The sequence below is a fragment of the Stegodyphus dumicola genome, chromosome 8 (genome assembly GCF_044657685.1).
Source record: "Stegodyphus dumicola isolate Sdum_Otavi_A_Nest chromosome 8, ASM4465768v1".
NCBI lineage: Eukaryota > Metazoa > Arthropoda > Arachnida > Araneae > Eresidae > Stegodyphus > Stegodyphus dumicola.
In genome coordinates, this window is record NC_140775.1 from 180798376 (window position 1) to 180822750 (window position 24375).

Consider the following 24375-nt stretch of genomic DNA (forward strand, 5'->3'; position numbering starts at 1 on the left):
ATTAAACTTATTATGATACTTATTAAAAATTTGCGCTTGAATAACTTTCTGGAAAAAAAAATTCATTGGAACATAAATATTTTTCATTTTTAATCCGTGCAAATAATGTAACGAGTTAGCTATGCGCTAGTACTTGAAGTCTAATATTGGTTCTAGAAAACTAATTCTATAATATTTTGTGGATAAAATTTCCTTTTTGGAAGATATTTTCACTGATCAAACTTTTCACGACGTTCTTTACATGAATGCTCATAACTTTATTTATTACCAAAAAGAAACATTTTCGTTAACTGATATTCCGTTTTCAATCACAAATTTAATTATTTTGCATTTAATTTGCATACGATTTCTCAATTTTCAAGAAACATGATCTCAACCTTCAAAATTAAATATCTCTGTCAGTTTTTTATCGTGCGCCAGTCAAACGTTTTGTCTTTTTATTTTTCAGAATCAGTATAAACTTTTACTCCCCGCGGACTATATAATAATTTAATTTCCTAATTTTTAAAAAATTAATTTTTAGTTTTAAAAATTGCAAAAAGACAAATTTTATGTCATTTAGTTTGGTTTCATGTGATTACGGCAAAGCCTCGACGGCTATCTGCCTAAGGGAAGGGATACCCTCGTGAAGAATTTTCTAAAGGAAACTGGCTCGTATACACGTTACACATTGGAAAAACCATGAAAGCGCCTATGCAGCCAGCCCGTTCGCGGGATTCGAACCTCAGACCGAATTACCAGCGTTCAGCGACTTTACCGTTCGGCCACTGGTAGGCCTTATCTCAGTTAGAATATTTTATAATTGTAATTAAACATATACGAGTAACATGTTAGAAAATAAAAGCTACTTAAGGATGTTTATGGACATTCAATGCATTTCGAAACATTTTTGTTTATAGAACATTAAAACGTATGGAAGAATTATATAAATATCAGTAACTCTTTATATAAGTACTTACGTATTATCGCTACCATATTAAAACTCGCCAAAATTTCAGAATACGTCAAACAGTGGTAACCACGTGCATTACAATTATTCAGGCCACCATGCGCAGGAACAATATTCAATTTCTAGGGTTGCCATTTTCTCATGCTTTTTTTCATTCTATTCCAAGTTCCAACGGTTTTTATGAGCAAACTGTGATTTTTGAGCAAACTGTGAAACTGTGAACTCTTAAACTCGATTTTTAAATTCGTGTTTGTGGAATTTTCCTATAATGGTAGAATTAGAGGTGACATTTCTGCCGGAATGCAGTAATTTTCCTCAACATCGTTAAAAGAATAATGCTTCGAATGTTTTCTGAAAGCGATTTCTGTGAAATTTCTATCACAGCTCGTTTGAAATAAATACCCGTTTATAACTAGGTTCACTAATTTTTATGAGATACATATAAAGTTGAAACCTAAAATATCCACGTAATAACATATATGCATGAAATATGTAATTTTTTAATAATAAAAAGTAATCGTTCTTTTTCTTCCATAAAATTCGTCAGATTCTTCCAAGGTGGTTGCGATAATACGTAAGTACTTTATATATTTCACATAAATCAGCATTCTTTTATCGCTATTATTTTTCTTTTCTTGTGTTGATAGTTATGATGATACTTGCAACAGATGAAAATGAATACCGCCTTACCAAGTACCTCCTCTCCAACTACGACAAAAGTGTGCGCCCTGCCCGACATGCATCAGAACCTGTGAATGTCACATTCGGATTAGCTCTGACGCAGATCATAGATGTGGTAAGTTTTTCAAGATTTTACTTTGTTTTATATAATGAAATCAGTTATATAAATTTTCTACAATGCAATTGTTTTAAGATCTTCACTTCATATGCTGTTAAAACTTAAACATTAATGTACTGAATAATTAAAATGAGCTTAATTAAATACAGTGGTGGCCAAAACTGTGGACACTTTTGGAAATTTTTATGTTTTTGAACTTTGTATGCTTATAGAAAACGTTACGTTTCACAAAATGCAAACTTGTATATATCATTTTAAAGAGAATTTATTACTGAATTCAATACAAAACACAAAATTCAATTATTTGCAATACAGAAAAAGTTAAACGATAATAGTTATCGATATACATTAGATAGTGATGATTGCAGTGAGTTATGAGTACTTAGTAGGTACCCTTTATTTTTGATTACGGCTTCACATCGACGTTTCATTCAGCTGACAAGAGTTTTAAGCTCTTCTTTCGTTATTACATGATGCCAGGAAACAATTATAGCCTCAATTAGTTCCCTTTGATTTGATGGGGTCCTCATTCGGACAAGAGTTTTCAAACGGTGCCACAAATTTTCGATAGGACTGAGGTCAGCACTGTTTCCTGGCCATGACAACAATTTAATGCTCTTTGTACGAAACCACTCGATATTTTGGCCGTGTGGCAAGAAGCAGAATCCTACTGAAAAATAAACGAAGAACTGTTGGGGAAGAGATCTCTGATAGAAGGTAGAAGTTTTGGTTCTAGAATAGTGTCAATGTATTTTCTGGCATTCAGTGACCCATCGACGACATGAAGGCGACCCATACCATCTGCTGACATGCATGACCAAATCATAACACTAACTGGGTTCTTCACAGTTGCTTGAATGCAGTCAGGATGCAGCTCTTCTCCTATTCTACGTCTTACATATTTTCGCCCATCACTATCACTCCATATAACTTGTGACCACTGATCATCTGTCCAATTAATGTGTTCCTTTGCCCACTGTAGTCTTTTTTTTTTTTTTTTTTTTTTTTTTTTTTTTTTTTTTTGGTTGCGAAAAATTAAGATAAGGCTTTTTTCGTGGAATTCTACCTCTCAGTCCAACATCTGTTAATCTTCTCCTGATTGTTCTTGAACTGACAGAAACACCAGCATCCTTCAGATCACTTCTGATGGCCACTGATGATATTTTTCTATCTTGGAGACATAGTCTTTTTATTCTTCTGTCATCAATAGATGTGGTGCACCTTTTTCGGCCTTTTCCTTCTTTGTTTTTCTATTGAATTTGTCTCCTGATATCGTAAACAAAACTTTCGGACTCCAAAAGCCTATTTTGGACTTTTGGTACCTTAATCAGCTGTGCCACATTTTCATTCTAAATTTAGGTATGCGTGTATGGTAAAATTGCCTACCAAAGTGAAATTCAAAATTAGGGAAAATTTAAACTTAAATTAGGATTGGCTAATTAATTAATCACGGGAAAGCACGCGTTAGAACGTTCTTGGGAGTGCGTTTAGATTGCACATGACAAAAACATGGATGTCCAATGCAATGAGCCTGTCGTCGGAAAGTGAAGCCGAACCAGCTTCCTGTACTCAATGGATCTGCCCATTTGGACAATGATGATCTCGTCTGGAATTGTTCCCATAGCAAAGCTCTGTAAGGTATATTTTACTTTTATAACAGCTATTTTAATTTCAAGTGCTTTCCTGTCAATTGTTGTTTTCACTTACAACTCTCTACCAGAATGAGTTTTTAGAATCGCGTTGAATGCAAATGAATAAGAAGTAGTATTTAAGGAAGGTGCAACTTACTTCTCCAGAGAGATCTAAGAATCCTGAGTAGCGCGTGTGTGTCTTCGACCTAAATATCTATCGAAGCTGTTACGCTCGGCCGTATATTACGTGCCTTTTGATATTAACCGGCTAGTTCCAATGAAGGGCCAACTGCGTTAGATATTTGTATTAGCTTTGGGCTAAGTTATAAGGTATTTCTCCTGCCTTCTTCGCGAGCCTCCGTGGTGTAGTGGTCTGCACGCTCAGCGCGTAATTGAGAGGTCCGCGGTTCGATTCCCGGCGAAGGTGTTTCTAATTTTTCATCTTGCCTACTTCCAAAAATTACCTAATGTCTCCACAAAGTCTTTTAGTTAATTATACATAATCTAGTTCTTATTTCTTATTCTGAGTTTAAGCCCGAGAAGAGGCTTTGTTGTAAGCCTGAGAAAGGGGCCACCTGTTCTTCTTATTTTGAGTGAAATAAAGGGTAGTTAACCCTTCTTGAGTCTACGTCTTTAGTTATTTGAACTCAGCGATAAGACTCTTAACATTTCATTAGATTCCTTGACATTAACTTTATCCAAAAAGAGTGAGAAACCCTTGTAGAGACTTAAGGACTTTTTTGCAGGCCGGAGAGATAAAAAATTAACAACGCCTTCCCCGGGAATCGAACCGCGGACCTGTGAAATACCGGCCCAGTGTGCAGAACTACTACACCACGAAGGCACGCTAAGAAGGTGGGAGTAATACCTTATATACTTCCTCTTTTAAAGGGTGACTAAGATTTTAGGGGACCTAGTCGCCAAATCCTGGGTGTAGATAATCATCATCCACAACCCTTTTAGTTCGGGCGCCACTGTAGAGACATTAGGATTTTTTTTTTTTTTTTTTTTTTTTTTTTTTTTTTTTTTTTTTGAGGCCGGAGAGATGAGAAATTAGCAACGCCTTCGCCGGGAATCGAACCGCGGACCTGTGAAATACCGGCCCAGTGTGCAGAACCACTACACCACGAAGGCACGTTAAGAAGGTGGAAGAAATACCTTATATACTTCCCCCCCCTTTTAAAGGGCGACTAAGGTTTTAGGGGACCTAGTCGTTAAATCCTGGGTGTAGATAATCTACCTTATATCTTAAAACTCTTATGCATTTCAAGAGAAAGAGATTAGCGTTTTGTCATTATTTTCGAAAAGCAAAATGATACTGAATTACCTGCATAATAGTTTCTCTGCTTGTAATACAAAATATGATTGTAATAATCCTATTATGCTTGTAATACAGAATGCAGATTGAAAAAGAAAAGCCCCCTATGCTGCCTTGAAAAACGTAAGAGTTTTAATTTTAAAAAAAGTTCCAGTCCAAAGCTGAGTTTTGAATAATTTTGACGTGTATATATTCGGCTAAGCTCGACTGAACAAATAAAAATCTTCAGATCTTAAAAATTAGATTTACGGTCAACTTAAATTTTTTTTTTCTCGTTGGTTCATTTGAGATCATACATCATACACGTATCTTCAAAACAAACTAATTCCTTTAAATTTGGGAAGACTGCAGAAAGTATTAACATCCATCATCTAAACAGCATAAATATATGCATCTATAGTAACCTTTGGAAATTTATAGAAATAGAAATTGGTTTGTATATCTCAAGGATTTGAAGTCTTTTGTCCAGATCGACAACAGATCGAAAAAGCGATTTGAAGGAGTTAGTAAACATCGAGAAAATATTACGTAATGTGCTAATTTAATTAAATGCAGCCGAAACTCCTCGATCTATTGCAAAACTTACCCTATTTTTCCAGAATAACTGGAGCTGAAGATATCGGATCGTCAAATTGGTAATTATGTTTAAAGCCCTACGTAACAAATGACAACTTCGAGATTTTGACAGCAAAGGAAAACCTTTTCTCAAAAGTTGCTTTAAAATGAGATAAAATCGTTTTTCGGTTCTGCTTTCTTACGCAAATCAATATTTTATGTCACGGATATCTTAAAATTAAAATGCAGATCATTCTTGGGAAGAAAACAAGATCAACTCAAAGAAATAATATTATTTAAGATTTTTTTTTTCCTGTTAAGCATAATGCATAAATGAAGGAGAATTTCAAGAAAGTTCTCAAAGTGCAGTATTATATGCTTATTAATCCATGACTATTTTGCTATTTTGCTTATTAATTCATTACTATTTTGCTTATTAATCCATTACTATTTGCTTTCGTTAGCTCGTAGCTCGTATCAGGATGTAAATTAGTAACATATACAGGGGTTGGACAAAAATATGGAAACACCTTTAAAAAAACATGTTTCTTTGCTTAATAGGGTGTAGAAAACCCGTTGGCATCCAAAACAGCTTGCAGTCTTCTCGGAATGGATAAATACAGTTCCTGTATGTTTTCCAAGGGAATATTATACCATTCTTCCTGCAAAACGGTGGCAAGTTCAGATAACGATGTTGGCGGTGGATAACGAGAAAGCACTTTCCGTTCCAATGTAGACCACAAAGGTTCGATAATATTCAGGTCTGGTGACTGTGGTGGCCAGGGGAGATGGGACAACTCATCCTCGTGCTCAGAAAACTAGTCCTGGACAATGTGAGCTGTGTGAACAGGGGCTTTGTCGTCTTGGAAGACACCATCACCATCGGGGAACAAAGTTTGTACCATGGGATGAACTTGATCGGCCAAAATGTTCACATAAGTCTTGGCAGTCGTGTGCCTTGACACGGTTATCATGGGGCTAGCAGAGAACCACGATATGGCTGCCCAAACCGTAACAGAACCCCCGCCATGTTTCACTCTTGGCAACCAGCAGTCTGTATTATAGGCTTGAGATGGCGCTCTCCAGACGTAAACTCGGCCAGAAGTGGGAAACAATGTGAAAGAAGACTCGTCAGAACATATTACTCGCTTCCACTGTTCTATAGTCCAGGCTTTATGACTTCAACACCACCTTTTCCTGTTACGGGCATTAGCATCACTGATGAGTGGCCTCTCTATTGCAGCACGGTCAGCAATTCCCTGTTTATGAAGCTCCCTTCTAATTGTTTTGGTACTCACAGGGTTCGGTAACACAACATTCATTTCAGCAGTAACTTTTGCAGCTGTGGTCTTCTTATTTTTCGTCACAATTGCCCTTAATGATCGTCTGTCACTATCACTCGGGACACACTTTCGTCCGCGCTGTGATTTAGCAGATGATGTTTTTCCGCTTTTCAAATATGCGGAATAAATCTTCGATACAGTACCTCTTGAAACACTAAACACCTCGGCTACCTTGCTTACGGAAGCACCTACCATACGTGCTCCAACAATTTGCCCACGTTCGAAATCTGTTACCTCTGACATAATGCAATGACAACCTCACATAACAGTACTCCGACAACAACTGAACTGTTAAGCACATTTACGAAGTTGTATAGGTGGCGTCAGTAGTCAAAAATGCCAGCGCCACCAACATATTTCATTAAAATCTATCTTTCTTTTCAAACATGCATTTCACAAGGTGTTTCCATATTTTTGTCCATCCACTGTATAAGAAGAGTTTTCGAATTTAGGAGTTAGCTTTTCGCAAGCTAGCAGCTAACATTCCAACTGCTAGGATTTATAATGGGAAAACTCTAGTAAAAGAATAAATTAGCTAAAAGCTAAAAAACTGTATTTTAAAGTGAATTTTCAGTTTTATGTGATATAGATTTAAATCAAGTATTTACTGGACATGGGATTTACTGGACATGGACAAATATTTTCTGAACAATCGAGAGATATTACAGTGCACGTCCCACAGTTTCGCATGTATTATTTGGCCTCTTGGAATCGAGAGATATTACGGACAAGACGAGAGATATTAAGGACATAATATCTCTCGATTTGAAATCCAAGAAAAGGGCAGTTGTAATACATGCGAAATTGTGGCACTTGGACGGTATTTCATCGAGGACTGTGGTATGTTTAATAATCTTAGATCTGATTTTAATATTAATTTTGAAAATGTTTTTAATAATTTTGAAGAATTTGTAAAAATATGCAAATTTATAGTTGAATTTCTGAAAGGTAATCGCCACGCTGCTGGTGTTGATGTTTTCAGTCCAAAGGGACTTTGTCCCTGAAGGACTATTGTTTTCGTTTTGCGATCGTTCACTGTAAATGTCCGTTTCACTTTTCAAACTGTTGCCAACAAATGTTAGAGTCCTGCATTATATTTGAAGAAATTAAATAATGAAAAATCTGCATAAATGTATGCATATTTCTCGCATTGTGATAAAACAACGGTACCTAGAGCCATCCAATTTTGAATGACGTAATCCTACTGCGAACATGGGCATGCGGAAGCCCAAATTTGAAATTTGGAATTAGTTTTATGATCGATTTCATATTTTGTAAAACTTTAACGAATTTTTGATTAACAAACTCAAGGCCGACACCCGGCGGCGAGGATAGAAAAGTGATTAAGTCATGAAGGGACCGATCGCCTTCTCTCACTACAGCTCATTTCATATACGATTCTCATGCGGCTTCACTGACATGTTGCTGCCTAGAGCCATATGTTAGCGTTTTATTTATTTGTTTTGGTTTTCAGTAAACCCCCATGTCATTTCAAGCATGTGTGTCAATTTTTATCTCTTTATCTACGTTATTCCGCAAATTATTGAATTTTCGAATGTTAACGGACTTTTGGTCATCCCGTGTATAAGTAGTAAACGGAGGTAACTTGTAGGCGGAAGTGACGTCACAGAAAAAGGGCGCAGTCACCTCCATCTTGTGCCAGACTTTAAATAAGGTGATGGCTGATCCTGCCAAAAAAGTAAGTCTGTTTGTCTGCAATGTAGACAGCTAGCCAATGAGTTCCTTTTTCATCACGTTTATCAGTATTGCCACGTCATCCCATTCATCTACGTCACTTCCGGTTGTCACGTGATCCAAGATGTCGGCGACCACGCCTCTTTACTGTGACGTCACTTCCGTCTACCGGTTGCCTCCGCTTACTACTTGTATATAAGTCTGTGTTCAAATGCTTAAAGAAAGGTTTTTAAACCGATTTTTTTCATAACCGTATAGAAAGACATTATTAAAATAGAGAATGACAGAAAGAATTAAAACTATTACTGCATTTCCCCCAGGCTTGATAGAGCTGGGTTAAAAATAGTCGCATAATTTTTCTCTTCCTCTATTGTGCACAGTTTTTCGCCCCTTAAAATTAATTTATAGATGAATTGTATTCCCTTGATTATTTTTATTTTTATGCAGTATATTCAATTTGTATTAGCATTTCGTCGATTTTATTTTTCCTTGCATTTATTATTTGAAATATATTTTGTGCAGAATTTTTCGTTAAGCTACACAGATGTCGCAGGTCTTTTCACACAAAAGAAGGTTTCCAAATATGTCGTTTCACCTTACTTCTCTTATTTGAGTAGATACGTTGATACTTTCGTTTCATACTAGTTTGCAGCTGAAGTTGGCAATTCTTGCTCTTGCCAGTTTCTTAATGAATCCTATATAGGGACTGAAGAATACTAATTATTTCAGTTAAAACTCACTGAGCTTTATCTACAGCTGATGTGTTCCATCTTTTGAAATCCGTGCCTTTTGCGCGTTCCTCTCTTTTTCTTCTTTCCTCCGATGTCTCTCGTGGGAACTACGGTGAAGACTCATTCATATTGTTACGTTTTTTTCTCTTCGCGTTCGTACGGGTTCGTGGATATGGAGTGAAGAACGACAACAGCACTTGACGAAGTAACGAAACACAGTTTATTAGCCAGTACTGTTCAAGACAGCTCCAATAACGCGTTTACAGTCATCGAAGAAGTACTATAATCAAGCTGAAACAATAAGCGACACAGCCTCCAGGCCATAACGGTGGAGACAGCTTCACGCCAAAGCACCAGAGCCCGACTCTGCACAGTCTTTCTCGGAATTCTACGTACTCTTGAGACTCTCCACGCTACAACTCGTGATGCACTCGACGATACACTAGAGTACAGCTCCCGACTCGGTTCAATCTTTCCCGGAGCTCAACACACTCTAGGATAAAACTCGATGGAGCACTAACTCGCGATATACTAAAAGACTCTCTCGATGCACTCGACGACCAACTCGGCGCTAGACTACGAGACACTCGCTCGCTAACCGACTATCAAATCGATCGCCTTAGCACTGACTCGCTAGATAAGACACTGACTCTCCGCACGGACTGATTCTCGGCGTACCAGCAGGGTTTATATAGCTTTTGGCTTGTGTTCGAGAACATTCTGGGCTAAACCAGTAAGAAATCGTTCCAGAAGGTTCTCCATCCGTCTATGGCATATCGCCGATTTGAGCGCCAAATGGGCGGTTTCTCACCAAATGTGGCAACCCTGCCTTCCCTTGTCATTTTCAGCAACCCTAAACCTGCCTTGCGGGGAAGCTATCTTACCGCGGCTGTACATTTCTTAACAATATGTTGTCCCCATACATCAGATAATATCCCAGTATGTCACTATCGTACGTCACTCAATATCCGTCATATATTGTTATGCTAATATTACTGTGTATTTTAATTGGAATGTAATCTTTTTAAAGAAATAATATTGTGATAGTTACCAGTGGTAGTTTATTCAATGACTACTTTTCATTTGTTATCTTCTTAATGTTATGTTTTATAGTCGCGTCCTTCGAAAGAAAAAAAAAAGAGGGGAAATACGGTATATATTGAATCAAACACACAAGTCAGTAAAAATGCTAAAATTTATTACTATTGCTATTAATAAAGATATACGGTTACCCTTGATCTGGTATTGCTGTTTTACTCTAATAACCCTAACAGACGTAAAGTTAATTATACTGTGTCTGAGAACAATGCTAAATTCCTGAGAACGTTAAAATAAACTTCTTATTTAAACAGAAATAGAACATAAAGATACTCGCTTTTGCTACAATACTCGTGGTGATGCAAAATAAATTAGAAAAGTCCAAATTAAATCTAACATTAAACAGTTGTCAAGGACTACACAATTAACTACTACTTAAAGTTGGCTCGCTAATTCTGCCGGAGCAGGTACAGGTAGAACCTAGGTCAGCATCTCCGTATTACCATATATAACTGAGGTATTGATTAACATATCTAATTCTTAGGCTTCCGCCCCAAATTTTGAAGTAGGAACCCCGAGTCCCGATCCGATGGTCTCCCACCTCTCTTCTCCTACCACTAACCTCTCGAGAGGATTTTCGGCTCGCCGTGTATTTTGAGTGCCCCTATGATACACGGACATTATACGCTTACAAACATCCATGCCTTCTCCGGGATTCGAACCCCGGCTCATCGGCAAGGCAGTCATTGTCATCAAACACTATACCGGTTGCGGTTCACTTTGCCACTTGCTGTTCACATCACTCATTGCCAGTTTCTGATTGTGCTCTATTACTCTGCCGGAGCATCAGAATTAATGTGTCGGCAGCGAGAGAACGCAAAGCCGAATATTTACAGCTATCAGAGCTGGCAGGAAACCAACAACGTAGCGTGCACGCGATGTCAAAAGCATGCTCTGTCTCAAAACCAGAACCTCAGTTTAAAAACTCGCTGCTGCATTGTCGTGAGGAACACGGCAAGGAGAAATAACATTAAAGACTGAAATTGTAAATAATTTCTTAATTAAGATCAGATTCTCTACACACCATAAACAATAATAATTATTTTTTTTTGTCCAACAATGCAGTGGAAGCTTATTTTATGCCAGAAATAAATTAATGGTTATAAAATTATTATTATTGCTGTTTATATTATTACCTACTGCTAATTTCTGATATGAATTAAGCTTTCTTTGCATGTCGGATAATCGATAGTGTACTAAGTATCGAAGATTATATTCAGGCAGCAAATTTATATCGTTTAATATTTGAATTTAAAATATCTAAAATTTCAAAATAATCATTGCTCTTCTCATTAAAAACTGATAAATAATTGCAATGCGCGTAACTTGCAGACCTTGCTTAATTAGCAATGATGAATCCATTAGAAATCTCATTAGTACATCAGATACAATCGTAGACCCTCTGAAACAAATAAAAGCTCTTTTGGATCGTAGCCAAGACAGGAACGCACAATAGATATTCAGACAAAAAGATGTGATAGTATGGAAATGATTTATGACTTGTTAAATAATTTGCAAGCCATTTTATTATTCGACTTGCTGGGCTTATCAGCACTTCATTTATCATTGCAAAATCTGAGCGATTGAAAAAGATACGTGTAGTTCTTACGAATTTTTGTTTTCATTTTTTCTTTGGTAATATATCTGACTTAAAGTTCAATCTGAATTTAACAAATATTCTCTATTATATAAAGCTAATTTAAATTTTAAACTATGAAAATTCAATTGTATACAAATAACAAATTAATTATTGCTTCGAATTAATTTGGAATATCATTTAAATCCAGGAAGCATATGTAAATGAAGTACAAGTATCTAAAAACATGATAAAATATTTAGTAATCCAAAAATCAATCCCAAAAATATAAAAAAAAAATTTAAGACTAAATTAATTGCATAAAGTGAATAACTGCTGGGCAGGCAGGAAACAGATCTTTTCAAGGGGAAGTTGCCTCCAAACCTAACTCTCCAATTATTTAATTCCGGTTTCACCAACAGATGGCGCCACTTGCTTATTCTTGTCCAGGCTTTCTTATTTTGTCTAATCATTATTTCCTATCCTGTTCATTTGCGGTTTTGCAGCTGAGGATGGTGGTTCGGTAACACCATCGAAACTAGTCTTCTGAAAATTTACGCTGATTTTTGTTGTTTGACTTCTGTATTAGTATTTAATTCGTGTTTAGTCATCCATATAGGCATGGGTAAATTATTCAAAACCAAAAGTAGTGAATTGCTTAAATAAGAAATTTAACTGTAAAAGAATTTTGAGAAATTTAGTAAGTAAATGGACGATGAACCAAATTTTTTAATTAAAAGTACATTACTAATGTAATTAAGAGTGTAAATCCAAAATAATTTAGAAACCCTTTGCCTAATCTGGAACTTCCCCGACACGAATTATGCATGTAAACCAAAATAAACTAAACACAATCTATAAAAATACAATAATAATACTAAAAGGGCAAGTAAATAATAAGTTTTAATTTAATTTACCTTTAACTTACCTATAATTTACCTATATATTTACCTTTAATTTACCTATATAGTTTGTATGCCGGAGAATGGAGTAGCATTTTCTAAACAAAGTCATGTTGAGCAGTTTGTTTCTGCTAACTCTGTAAATAGAGGGCGCTAATACTGTGTAAAGCTGGGGTTTAAACTATTGTAAAAATCTTGCTGTAAACTCTAAAGTAATGTAAAATCTAAAATGCTTTTTCCGTGTGAAAAAATATTGCTAAATGCTAAGCATTGTAAAAATATAAGGCATGAGTGAAAAATGATGTAATGTGTGAAAAATGATGTTAATGTTCCTGTACATTTTTTCAAATTTTGATAGAAAGTTCGAAAAAACGTTTTTTGAAATAAAGTTCGAAAAAATTTAATGAATTAAAAGTTCGAAAAAACAATTCAATTTAATTAAATTAATTTAATTTAAGTTTGAAAAAATTTATTGTTCGAAAATTTAATGTTTAGTTCACTTAAAGTTTAGATTTTTTAATCCAAAACTTAAAAATTGCTAACTCGTAATGTAGAGTCATTAGGTTGATTGGAAGCAGAAAAGATGAAAAATATGCAACCGCCTTCGCCGGGAATCGAACCACCGACCTCTGGAATACCGGCCCAGCGTGCTACCGTTGCACCAAGAAGGCATGCTAGGGAAGTGGGAGTCATTTAGTTCACGCATAGTGTTTTTACTGTGGTTGGAATTTTGTCATCGATTTTAACCTACTTCCTGGTAAGGTATCGTATTCAAATTTTACACACACACTGCTGGTCGATGACAATGCAGTGTGGTCCACGTTAGGTGCCCCTGGGGCTTTACAATGTAACTCAGCAGGACACATCGCGCAGGCTCAATCACTGTCAGATATTGTAACGTCAATGTTATAATGCATTCTTATTGGAATTAAGGTTTCTTTTAAAGAAAAAATCTGGTGCGGACACCACATGACTTCCTTCTAAGGTATATTAAATTATATGCATTTTTGCTGAATTTTATTTAAACTTATTTCCTCAAATTTCATTAGAGATAGATTTCTCATTCAATTAATTAAGTTCTCACTTCGCGGAAAGGCAAAAATATGTAATATCCTCATTAAATAATTAATAAAAATTTAACATATCCTCATTAAAAATATAGGAAAACATAAAATACGAATACAGTTAAAACAATTTTAAAAACAATTTTTACAATTAACGTTAGAATTTCTACGCAAAAACAAGCAATTCGGCTAAGCGGGCAACAAGGCAGAAATTGCACAAAATTGAAAATTTACTTTTGGTACCTCTCGGCAAAAAGACACATGAAGGTGCAGAAACTGAATTCACTATTCTGCTAAGTTTCAAATGTAAACAAATATGGCTGCTATGGAAAACAAAATTAGACTTCTGGTGCGGCCGATTGCAACCAAAAAGGGGAGGTGCACAGCTGGATGTTATAGCAGCCCCATATATAAAATTCCAACGTCCTGAGGCTACTCGTTTTTGAGTCATGAAAGACACATATATACAGATGCCACGAAAAAAAAAAAAAAAATCTCTCTTCAATCCATTTTAAATTAGTTTTATAATTCGTTTGGGGAAAAAGAAACCTGTATTCTGTCTTTACGTACAGATGCCAGGGGAAAACATCGTTAAATTTCATTCGATAGCGATCAAAATGGGTATTTTCTTTGAAACAGGCTATCCGGAATTTTTCGTGATTACAATACCTCCTTTACTTCGTACAAGGAAGTAATAATATTTTGATAGTAACTAGTAATTTAGCCTTGATTACTTGTTTATTATGCTCATTTGTTGCGTTCTCACTGCAGTCACGTTCTTCGCAAATTAGTTTACTCACATAATTTTTCCCTCTTGATTTTCAGACGATAAAATTAGTTAAAAGAAAAATCTGATGTGTGTACCACATGAGTTCCTTCTACGGAATATTAAATTATACTCATTTTTCTTGCATTTCATTTAAACTTATTGGATTGAATTAAATCTACTTCGTCGTTAGCGCATAAACCACAATACAATAAATGCACTTCTTAAAATTCACTATATTTGTTTACCATAGCGACACTCTGGCGCTAGGTTTACTTAACAGTATTATATTTCATTCATATTATAACTCAGAATGCACAATATGTATATCATTTAAAGAATTATCTAATCGTTGCCACATGTTCTACTCAAATACTATAACGGAGCTAGAACGATGTATCAAAACAAAAAAGAAACAGTTTTTCACAGACGATTGAGTATTTCTCATTTCATTAATTCAGATTTCACTTCGCGACAAGGCAAAAATACATGAACTCAAAATATTAAAAATTACGAAGTAAATCTTAAACACTTATTTCTTCGAATAAATTCCAGAATGGATTAAGCATGATTTATTACGCAATAATCAAAGAAGGCGTTATCTTTGTTATTGCGAAGCTTACTTTCTCTAGATTGGCAACAAATCTACCACTCTGCTGTTTCAAATGTAAACAAGCAATGGCCACCATGGAAAAAATTATTAGGCTTAGCGGCAGTGAAACAACTTTTAAATTGCTGATAATTCTAAAAATGTTGCCTACATATTTACTAAAGATATAAGAACCGTAACCGAAAGATAAGATCAACATAATTCAATCATTTTTAAAGCAAAAAAATGCGCAATTTACAAACATATAAGAATAAAGAAACTGAGATCACTGAGCCGAGTAACAGAGGAGATATATATATATATATATATATACATATATTTATATACTTTTGGTGCGGCCGATTGCAACCAAAGCACGAGGTACACATCTACATGTTATAGCAGTCCTATACACAAAATTTCAGCGTTCTGAGGCTACTCGTTTTTGCGTTATGCGAGACAGATACGTAGGCACAGACTCCACGAAAAATTCTCTTCAGAATTCATTTAAAATTAGTTTTAGAATTTTTTGAGGGGAAAAGAATCCTTTATGTACATCTTTTTTATGTACAGATGTCACGCAAAAACATCGTTAAACTGCATTCGATAGCGGTGAAAATGGATATTTGTGTTAATATATGATGCCTGAAACTTTTCGCGATTACGATACTTCCTTTTTACTTCGTACAAGGAAGTAAAAAGGATAAAATACTAGAGGGTAAATGGTATTTTATTTACAACAATAATTTTTAAGCAAAAGAGTCCTAATTAACCCTAAAAAATTGTCGAAAGCGATTATTAAATAAAACACAAATATATAAATAAATAAAAATCTGAAAGGTTTCAGATTTTAAATTACTTCCAAATGGGCGTTTTTTAACGTTTTGTGTGTTACCTTTATTTATTAAATATCATATTCTTCGCACTTAAACCATAAAATTCAGTTCAACAGCAATATCGCAAAATAATTTTAAAATGAGCATATCTTTAGAATTTCCGATACACAGTTCCGCTCGCTGGAGATAAAAAGGGTTTTTTTCCACCCGTAGAGTGTTGCCACTGTTCGCTTTGAAATCGTTGAGTTTGTTAATCAAAAATTCGTTAACGTTTTACAAAATATGAAAACAAATTCCAAATTTGGGCTTCCAGATGCCTATTTTCGGGTGGAAACGTATGTTATTCAAAATTGGATGGCTCTAGGTACCGTTGTTTTATTACATTGCGAGAAACATACATACATTTATGCAGATTCTTCATTATTTAATTTCTTTAAATATAACACAGGGCGATAATATTTGGTGGCAACGATTTGAAAAGTGAATCGGACATTTATAGTGAACCAACGCAAAATGCCAAAACAAAAATACTAGTCCTTCAGGGCAAATTGCCCCTTTAGACTAAAATATCTAAGTTAACCTGTTTACACAACTATTTTTACTGAAGACTCGAAGTTGATTCGTCCACTATGCATTACGTGTATCGGATTTAAAATAATTGTATTTTGGCTGTCAATGAATGTGTTACACTTCTTCTCAAAACTCAGTTTTTTTTTTCTAAACAATGAATAAAATTTTGAAAGCTGTCAACTTCTTGAAGGAAAGTGAAGCCATAAAAGAAGCTTCTTGTTTAATACATACAGATCTTTAATATACTAAAGTTAATAAAAGCTGAAATAAAAAGAATTACTGCTGTATAGATAAACACATGTTTAGCTTTTCTAGAGTCATCTTTCCGAAAATACACAAATAAAAATTTCAAGGTTGTACGCCAAGTCAACTTTTTTTCTTAATAAACACTGCTTTTATTTTTATTTTATTTTAAGCAATATTTCATGAAACTTCGACAGGAGCGTCATTTATTTATATACAATAAATAATTCTTTTTCTAAAATTATCATCCAAAATTCTGTTTCAAGGAAACCCTTTTTTTTACGATCAACTATTCAAAAAAAGATGTATATATGATAGGTAACATGAGACTTTTTATTTCGAATTTAACCTAAAAATGGGAATTTTCAATCTTTTTCTTGCAGCTATCTCCTTACAGTTTTCACTATAAAATACAGTATACAACATAAGCAAAATACAAATAATTGTACAAAAATAATTTGCACATAACAATTAGATTAAAAATATTACTGAAAGTTTTGAAAAATTATTAATTGGATTTAATATTAATAATTTTTGTATTATGATTATTATTATCAATTTTTCAAATAAGATCAGCTTTTCAATCAAATATTAAATAATTACATTAATATTTCAAGTACATACATACATTAATTACAATTTAACTTTTGTGCAATTAGCATATGTGATTTTATTTCCGAAAACTTGTTTACATTTGTAAAATTAAAAGGTAATAATAGAAAAAACAATAAGCATAAATCTAAAAAAAAAAACTTTTGTTGTTGCGACTTATCTCACTTGTCTGACATTTACATCAGAACAAGTTCAAGAAATTTATCGCGCCAATGAGGGCAAGATCGTGCCTCTCATTGGCCAATAGAGAACCATAAAGGTGGCAATACAACTTTGTTCAGTTCCGCCCCCAATTTTGAAGAAGAGCACCCCAAGGGGTCGGATGAGTGGATCTCCCACCCCTCTTCCCCTACCATCAAACTCTCAAGAGAGGACTTTCAGCTCGCAGCATATTTAGAGTGCTCGCCGCATATTATAGTGTCTGTGCGGCATAGGATCCTATGCCGCACAGACACTATACGTTTACAAATATCCATGCCTTCACCAGGATTCGACCCCGGGCCTTCGGTACGGCAGTCAGCTCGCTAACCACTATCCCGTTTGGGCGGCTTTATAACTTATCGTTTATTGATATAAATCTTTATCATAAAAATAAATCAAGTTTTATTCAAAACCAATAGATAGGCAAAGTTTTGGTATTTAAAAGTCATTCGAGAGAAATGTCCCAAAATGAAAGTACTTACCGAACCAACATTATTGATTTTTTCGTCGTCTTACTTAATAAAAGAAAGCTATAGTCAAGTCAATGATTTACAAAGGAAAAGGAGAAACGAGTTGCATATTTTTTGGATGACGAAATTTAGGAATTAAATTGAGCAATTTTATATCAAATATTTAAAAAATTTCATAAATACATTAACAGAATGTGTAATCAAAATTCAACTTTCATACAATTACAACTTGTGATTTCGTTTTTGAAAATTTGCTTATTTTTAAAAAGTGAAATAATAATAATTCAAAAAACAACAAAATATAAATCTAATGACCCCTTTTTTTAAAAAAAAATTTGTTCATATTTTTAATCTAATTGTTATTTTTTTAATTATTCTGTGTGGTTATTTGTATAATGATTGTGTTGTTAGTTGACTATAGAAAAAAATTATAAGGGGCAGATATAGAAAAGCATTCTTAATTATTCATCGCATTAATAAACTCTATACCATTTGTTTTCGTTTCCTGTCCCTACAGGAAGAAACATATAGCGATTAATCTTCAAATGGCGCTAAAACAGTTTATTTTGGTCTCTGGCATTATTGTAGTTGGTTGCTTCTAAGCAAACATTTCAAAACAGCATTTTTTAAAAATTAAATTTTGGAAATATTAAATAATTAATTTCAGATTAAGATTATTCATTACCTTTAAAATGAAAAAGCTTCTGTAACCTCAACCTAAGACTTCTGCAAAATGAGAAATAAAAGCATCAAATTTAAAAATAAAAATGAAAATTGTTGAAAATGTCACTATGTGGAGTCATTAGGTTATTTTGGAAGCAGGAAACGTGAAAAATGTCCAGTGACCTCGCCAAGACTCGAATCTGGGACCTCTCGAATACGAGCCGCGTTTGCTACACCACGAAAGCATGCTGGAAAGGAAAGAGAAAATACCTTATACAATCCCCCTTTTAAAAGGCGACTGGGGATTAGATCACCCAGTCGTCAAATCCTCGTGGTGGCGAATTATTATCCACAACCTTTTTTTGTTCGAGCGCCTCTGTGGAATCGTTAGGTTATTTTTTAAGAAACTTCGTTGATGTTTTACAAAATATGAAGTCGATAATAGAATAAATTTCAAATTTGGGCTTCCAGATGCCCATATTCGAGTAGAGACGTACATTTTTCGAAATTTGATGTCTCTATGTACCATTGTTTTAACACTATGCGAGAAACTTACTTACATTTATGCAGATTCTTCATTATTTAATTTCTTTAAATATAATGCAAGGGCGATAATTTTTGGTTGCAGCAATTTGAAAAGTGATTTTCCATTCATAGTTTTCAACGCAAAATGCCAAAACGAAATTAAAAGTCCTTCAGGGTAAATTGCCCCTTTCGACTAAAAATAGAAAGTTAAACAGAAATTTTTCAGGCATTTTAAATACAATTTTAAAGAAAACAAATCGAAAAATAAAAAGAAGTTAGTATTTGTAAATGTATTTTTAAGTTAAAACTATTTTTCAAAATAAAACATAAAAAAAATAATAATTTTAACTAGGTCAACAACACTTTAGTTCGTTTTCTATACATGCTGCATTTTCATTTGATTAATCTTTTTATTTCCTTGTACGAAATAAAAAGGAAGTATTGTAATCGCGAAAAGTTTCAGGCAGCATATTTCAACAAAAATATCCATTTTGACCGCTATCGAATGCAATTTAACGATGTTTTTGCGTGATATCTGTACGTAAGGAGAGAATAAAATACTCTTTTCCTTCAAAAAAATTATAAAACTGCTTTAAAATTAATTCTGAAGAGAATTTTTCGTGGCGTCTGTACGAACGTATCTACGTACGTATCTCGCATAACTCAAGAACGAGTAGCCTCAGAAAGTTGAAATTTTGTATATAGGACTGCTATAACACGTAGATGAGCACCTCGTATTTTAGTTGCAATCGGCCGCACCAAACGTATATAAATATATTTATATATATATCCACTCTGTTACCCGGCTCAGTAATCTCAGTTTATTTACTCTTATAGGTTTGTAAATTGTACATTTTTTGCTTTAAAAGTGACTGAATTATGTTGTTTTTATCTTCCGGTTAAGGATTTTATGCCGTTAGTAAATCTGTGTGCAACATGTTTAGAATTATCAGCAATTTTAAAGTTGTTTAATTGCCGCTAAGCCTGTTTTTAATGGCGGCCATTGATGTTTACATTTGAAACAGGAGACTAGTGGATTTGTTGCCAATCTAGAGAAACTTAGCTTCGCAACAACAAAGATAACGCCTTCATTTATTATTTAAATCATGCTTAATCCTTTCTGGAATTTTTTCGAGGAAATAAGCGTTTAAGATTTACTTCGTAATTTTTAATACAGATATTTTGAGTTTATGTATTTTTGCCTTGTCGCGAAGTGAAAACTGAATTAATTAAATGAGAAATACTCAATCGTCTGTGAAAAACTGCTTCTTTTTTGTTTTGTTTGCTTAATTTCTTTTATACATAATTCTAGCTTTATTATAGTATTTGAATAGAACATGTGGCAACGATTAGATAATTCTTTAAATGATATACGTTTTGTGCATTCTGAGTTATAATATGAACGAAATATAATACTGTTAAGTAAACCTAGCGCCAGAGTGTCGCTATGGTAAACAAAGTGAATTTTAAAGAATGCATTTATTCTATCGTGGTTTATGCGCTGTCGGCGAAGTAGGTTTAATTCAATCTAATATGTTTAAATAAAATGCAAGAAAAAATGCGTATAATTTAATATTCCGTACAAGGAAGTCCTGTGGTGTACACATCAGATTTTTCTTTCATTTTTTTAGGTTATGGTCTTATAATTAAGTAGCAGCTGATTGAAGAAAATATACCTTTTACGTCGAGATTAATTAAATAAGTACTGATAACATTTTGAATAGTTACTATTTTATTATTACTACTATTGTGATTATTCAGATTTAATAACATTTTAATTGTAATTAACTGTTATAACCACGTTTTTTTTTTTTTCAAATGTACACGTTTCAGCGTGAATTCTATTACTGCGGTATACTCAGCGAGAAGAAATATTTTGCAGTTTAATATCCGTTGTTCTTGAAAACGTTTCGTATTCCCAGACATGTGCTTTTGAGTTGAAATTACTCTTTCCTAATTGCTGTTTTGCTTTTGACACATTCAAACGAATTTTTCTAATTGCATATTCCTTTTCACAACATTAATTACAGTACTTTAAGCTGTGAACGCTGCTACGGATTGTGAAGACACCAGCATAAATTAATAATAAAGCAATTTAGCCTTGTTTTTGACTAGTGAGACTAATTTATTTAAAGGTAAGAATATAGAAAGCAAAGTTTGTCTGTCAGGAATTCGCGTTTGGAAAGAAGCATTACTTTGATAACAAATACAGTAAATGCCGCCTTAATATAATGCTAACAACTGTATATTATTATCAAGCTGTAGACGAAACGCAGGTTTGTATACAAAAACAAAAAATACATCACCTTTTGTGACTGATTCGGTTAATGCGGCAAGACGCTGATAATCTTAACCGATGGTTATTCGGCTAAGAATATCAATGTATTACCGAATAATTTTTCAACAGGAGACAGGAAACCATCAACAGAGCAACTTGCACCATCATTACGACTTTCAACTTTTGTGCTCTATTGATGGAAACTATCTGCCATCCGCTATCAGCGGTATTTATTTGAAATAAAATTTTAGAAAGTTACAATGGTTGTGCAAATATGCATATGACATACAGAGACATATTATACAGGTCTTGTGGTGTTTACATACAGTGGATGGACAAAAATATGGAAACACCTTGTGAAATGCATGTTTGGAAAGAAAGATTGATTTTAATGAAATATGTAGGTGGCGCTAGCGTTTTTGACTACTGACGCCACGTATACAACTTCGTAAATGTCCTAAACAGTTCAGTTGTTGTCGGAGTACTGTTATGTGAGGTTGTCATTGCATTATGTCAGAGTTAACAGACTTCGAACGTGGGCAAATTGTTGGAGCACGTATGGTAGGTGCTTCCGTAAGCAAGGTAGCCGAGGTGTTTAGAGTTTCAAGAGGTACTGTATCGAAGATTTATTCCGCATATTTGAAAAGGGGAAAAACATCATCTGCTAAATCACAGCGCGGACGAAAGTGTGTCCTGGGTGATCGTGACAGACGATCATTAAGGGCAATTGTGACGAAAAATAAGAAGACCACAGCTGCAAAAGTTACTGCTGAAATGAATGTTGTGTTACCGAACCCTGTGAGTACCAAAACAATTACAAGGGAGCTTCATAAACAGGGAATTGCTGGCCGTGCTGCAATTAAGAAGCCACTCATCAGTGATGCTAATGCCCGTAACAGGAAAAGATGGTGTTTAAGTCATAAAGCCTGGACTATAGAGCAGTGGAAGCGAGTAATACGGTCTGACGAGTCTTCTTTCCCATTGTTTCCCACTTCTGGCCGAGTTTACGTCTGGAGAACGGCATCTTAAGCCTATAATACAGACTGCTTGTTGCCAAGAGTGAAACATGACGGGGGTTCTGTTATGGTTTGGGCAGCCATATCGTGGTTCTCTGCTAGCCCCATGATAACTGTGTCAGGGCACATGACTGTCAAGACTTATGTGAACATTTTGGCCGATCAAGTTCATCCCATGGTATAAACTTTGTTCCCCGATGGTGATGGTGTCTTCCAAGACGACAAAGTCCCTGTTCACACAGCTCACGTTGTCCAGGACTGGTTTTCTGAGCACGAGGATGAGTTGTCCCGTCTCCCCTGGCCGCCACAGTCACCAGATCTGAATATTATCGAACCTTTGTGGTCTACATTGGAACGGAAAGTGCGTTCTCGTTATCCACTGCCAACATCGTTATCTGAACTTGCCACCGTTTTGCAGGAAGAATGGTATAATATTACCTTGGCAAACATACAGGAACTGTATTTATTCATTCCGAGAAGACTGCAAGCTTTTTTGGATGCCAACGGGTTTCCTACACCATATTAAGCAAATAAACATGTTTTTTTAAAGGTGTTTCCATATTTTTGTCCAACCCCTGTAGATGGCAATGTTTACAATAAAGCTCATAACATAAATATTTAGATAATTGTTACTTAAGTTGAAAATTTATGTTTACTGATTTTTATATATTATATATATATAATTGAATGATTTTTATATATTATTATATTAATTTTGAAGAATAATCAAATTATATAATATAAAATGTCATTATGCATTTAAAGAATTTAGACATATATAATTTAGAAATAATTAAGACAAATTAAAAAAGAATTAGAGAAACACTAAATATAGAATAAACATTAAATAAATTTAGAAGAATGTAAAATGTAGACTAGATATAAATATTAAAGATATACTAAAAGTAAATAATAAATGAAATAATAAAAATATTAACAATCTTATAATAAATAATCTTCTAACTAATAATCTTATAGTTAAGGAATAATCTTATAGTTATGAGAAAAGAAGTATTATAATTAATAATAAAAAAATAATAACAAAAGGAGTATTATAAATTTATTGAAAAAAACATATTTAAGGTAAGTGCTAAGAGAAGGAGTTGAATAGATAGTTGAAGAGTGTAAAACTTGGGAAAGATGGTTAATATTGAACCACTTTTTATAAATGTTGAAATATTACAGCTATAAATCTTGATAACTAAAGTACAGAGTTAACTACAACACTAAAAGTTAACTAATTTTTTAACAAAGTCGCTAAATAAGGTCAAACTGGATTACAAAACTTGCCAAGTCTGAGGAGATTGTCGAAACGTACGAGGTTATGTCACCGAATAAATTACTTTTTATTTTAGTGATATAAAATTACAACCAAAAAAAAATCTGAAAGATTTCAGATTTTAGATTACGTGCAAAGGGGCGTTTTTTAACATTTTGTCTGCTCCTTTATTTATTAAATATCACGTTCTTCCAACTTAAACCATAAAATTCAGTTCAAGAGCAATATCGCAAAATAGTTTTAAATTGAGCATATCCTTTAGAATTTCCGATACAGAGTCTCGCGCGATGGAGATAATGTTTTTCCTGTACAACGTTGCCATTGCTCGCTTTGAAATCCTTGAGTTTGTTCATCAAAAATTCGTTAAAGTTTTCAAAATAGGAAATCTATAATAAAACAAATTCCATATTTCATATTTGGACTTCTACATGCCCATATTCGCAGTAGGATAACGTCATTCAAAATTCGATGGTTCTATGTACCGTTGTTTTAACACAATGCAAGAAGTATACATACATTTATGCAGATTTTTCATTACTTAATTTCTTCAAATATAATGCAGGACTCTAACATTGGGTGGCAACAGTTTGAAAACTGAAACAGACATTTATGGTGAACCAATGGAAAATCGCAAAACGAAAACAATAGTCGTTAAGGGACAAAGCC

The 24375-nt window shown here is 34.1% G+C and overlaps 1 protein-coding gene across 1 annotated transcript in view; it reads left to right on the plus strand.

Moving 5' to 3' along the window:
- The window catches only part of LOC118198352 (neuronal acetylcholine receptor subunit alpha-10-like), a 292952-nt gene that overhangs the window by 217531 nt on the left and 51046 nt on the right, over window positions 1-24375 (plus strand). The window contains exon 3 of the mRNA XM_085822803.1: window positions 1597-1745. Within this exon, the coding sequence (XP_085678929.1) occupies window positions 1597-1745 (149 nt within the window). The remainder of the gene's footprint in view (window positions 1-1596; window positions 1746-24375) is intronic.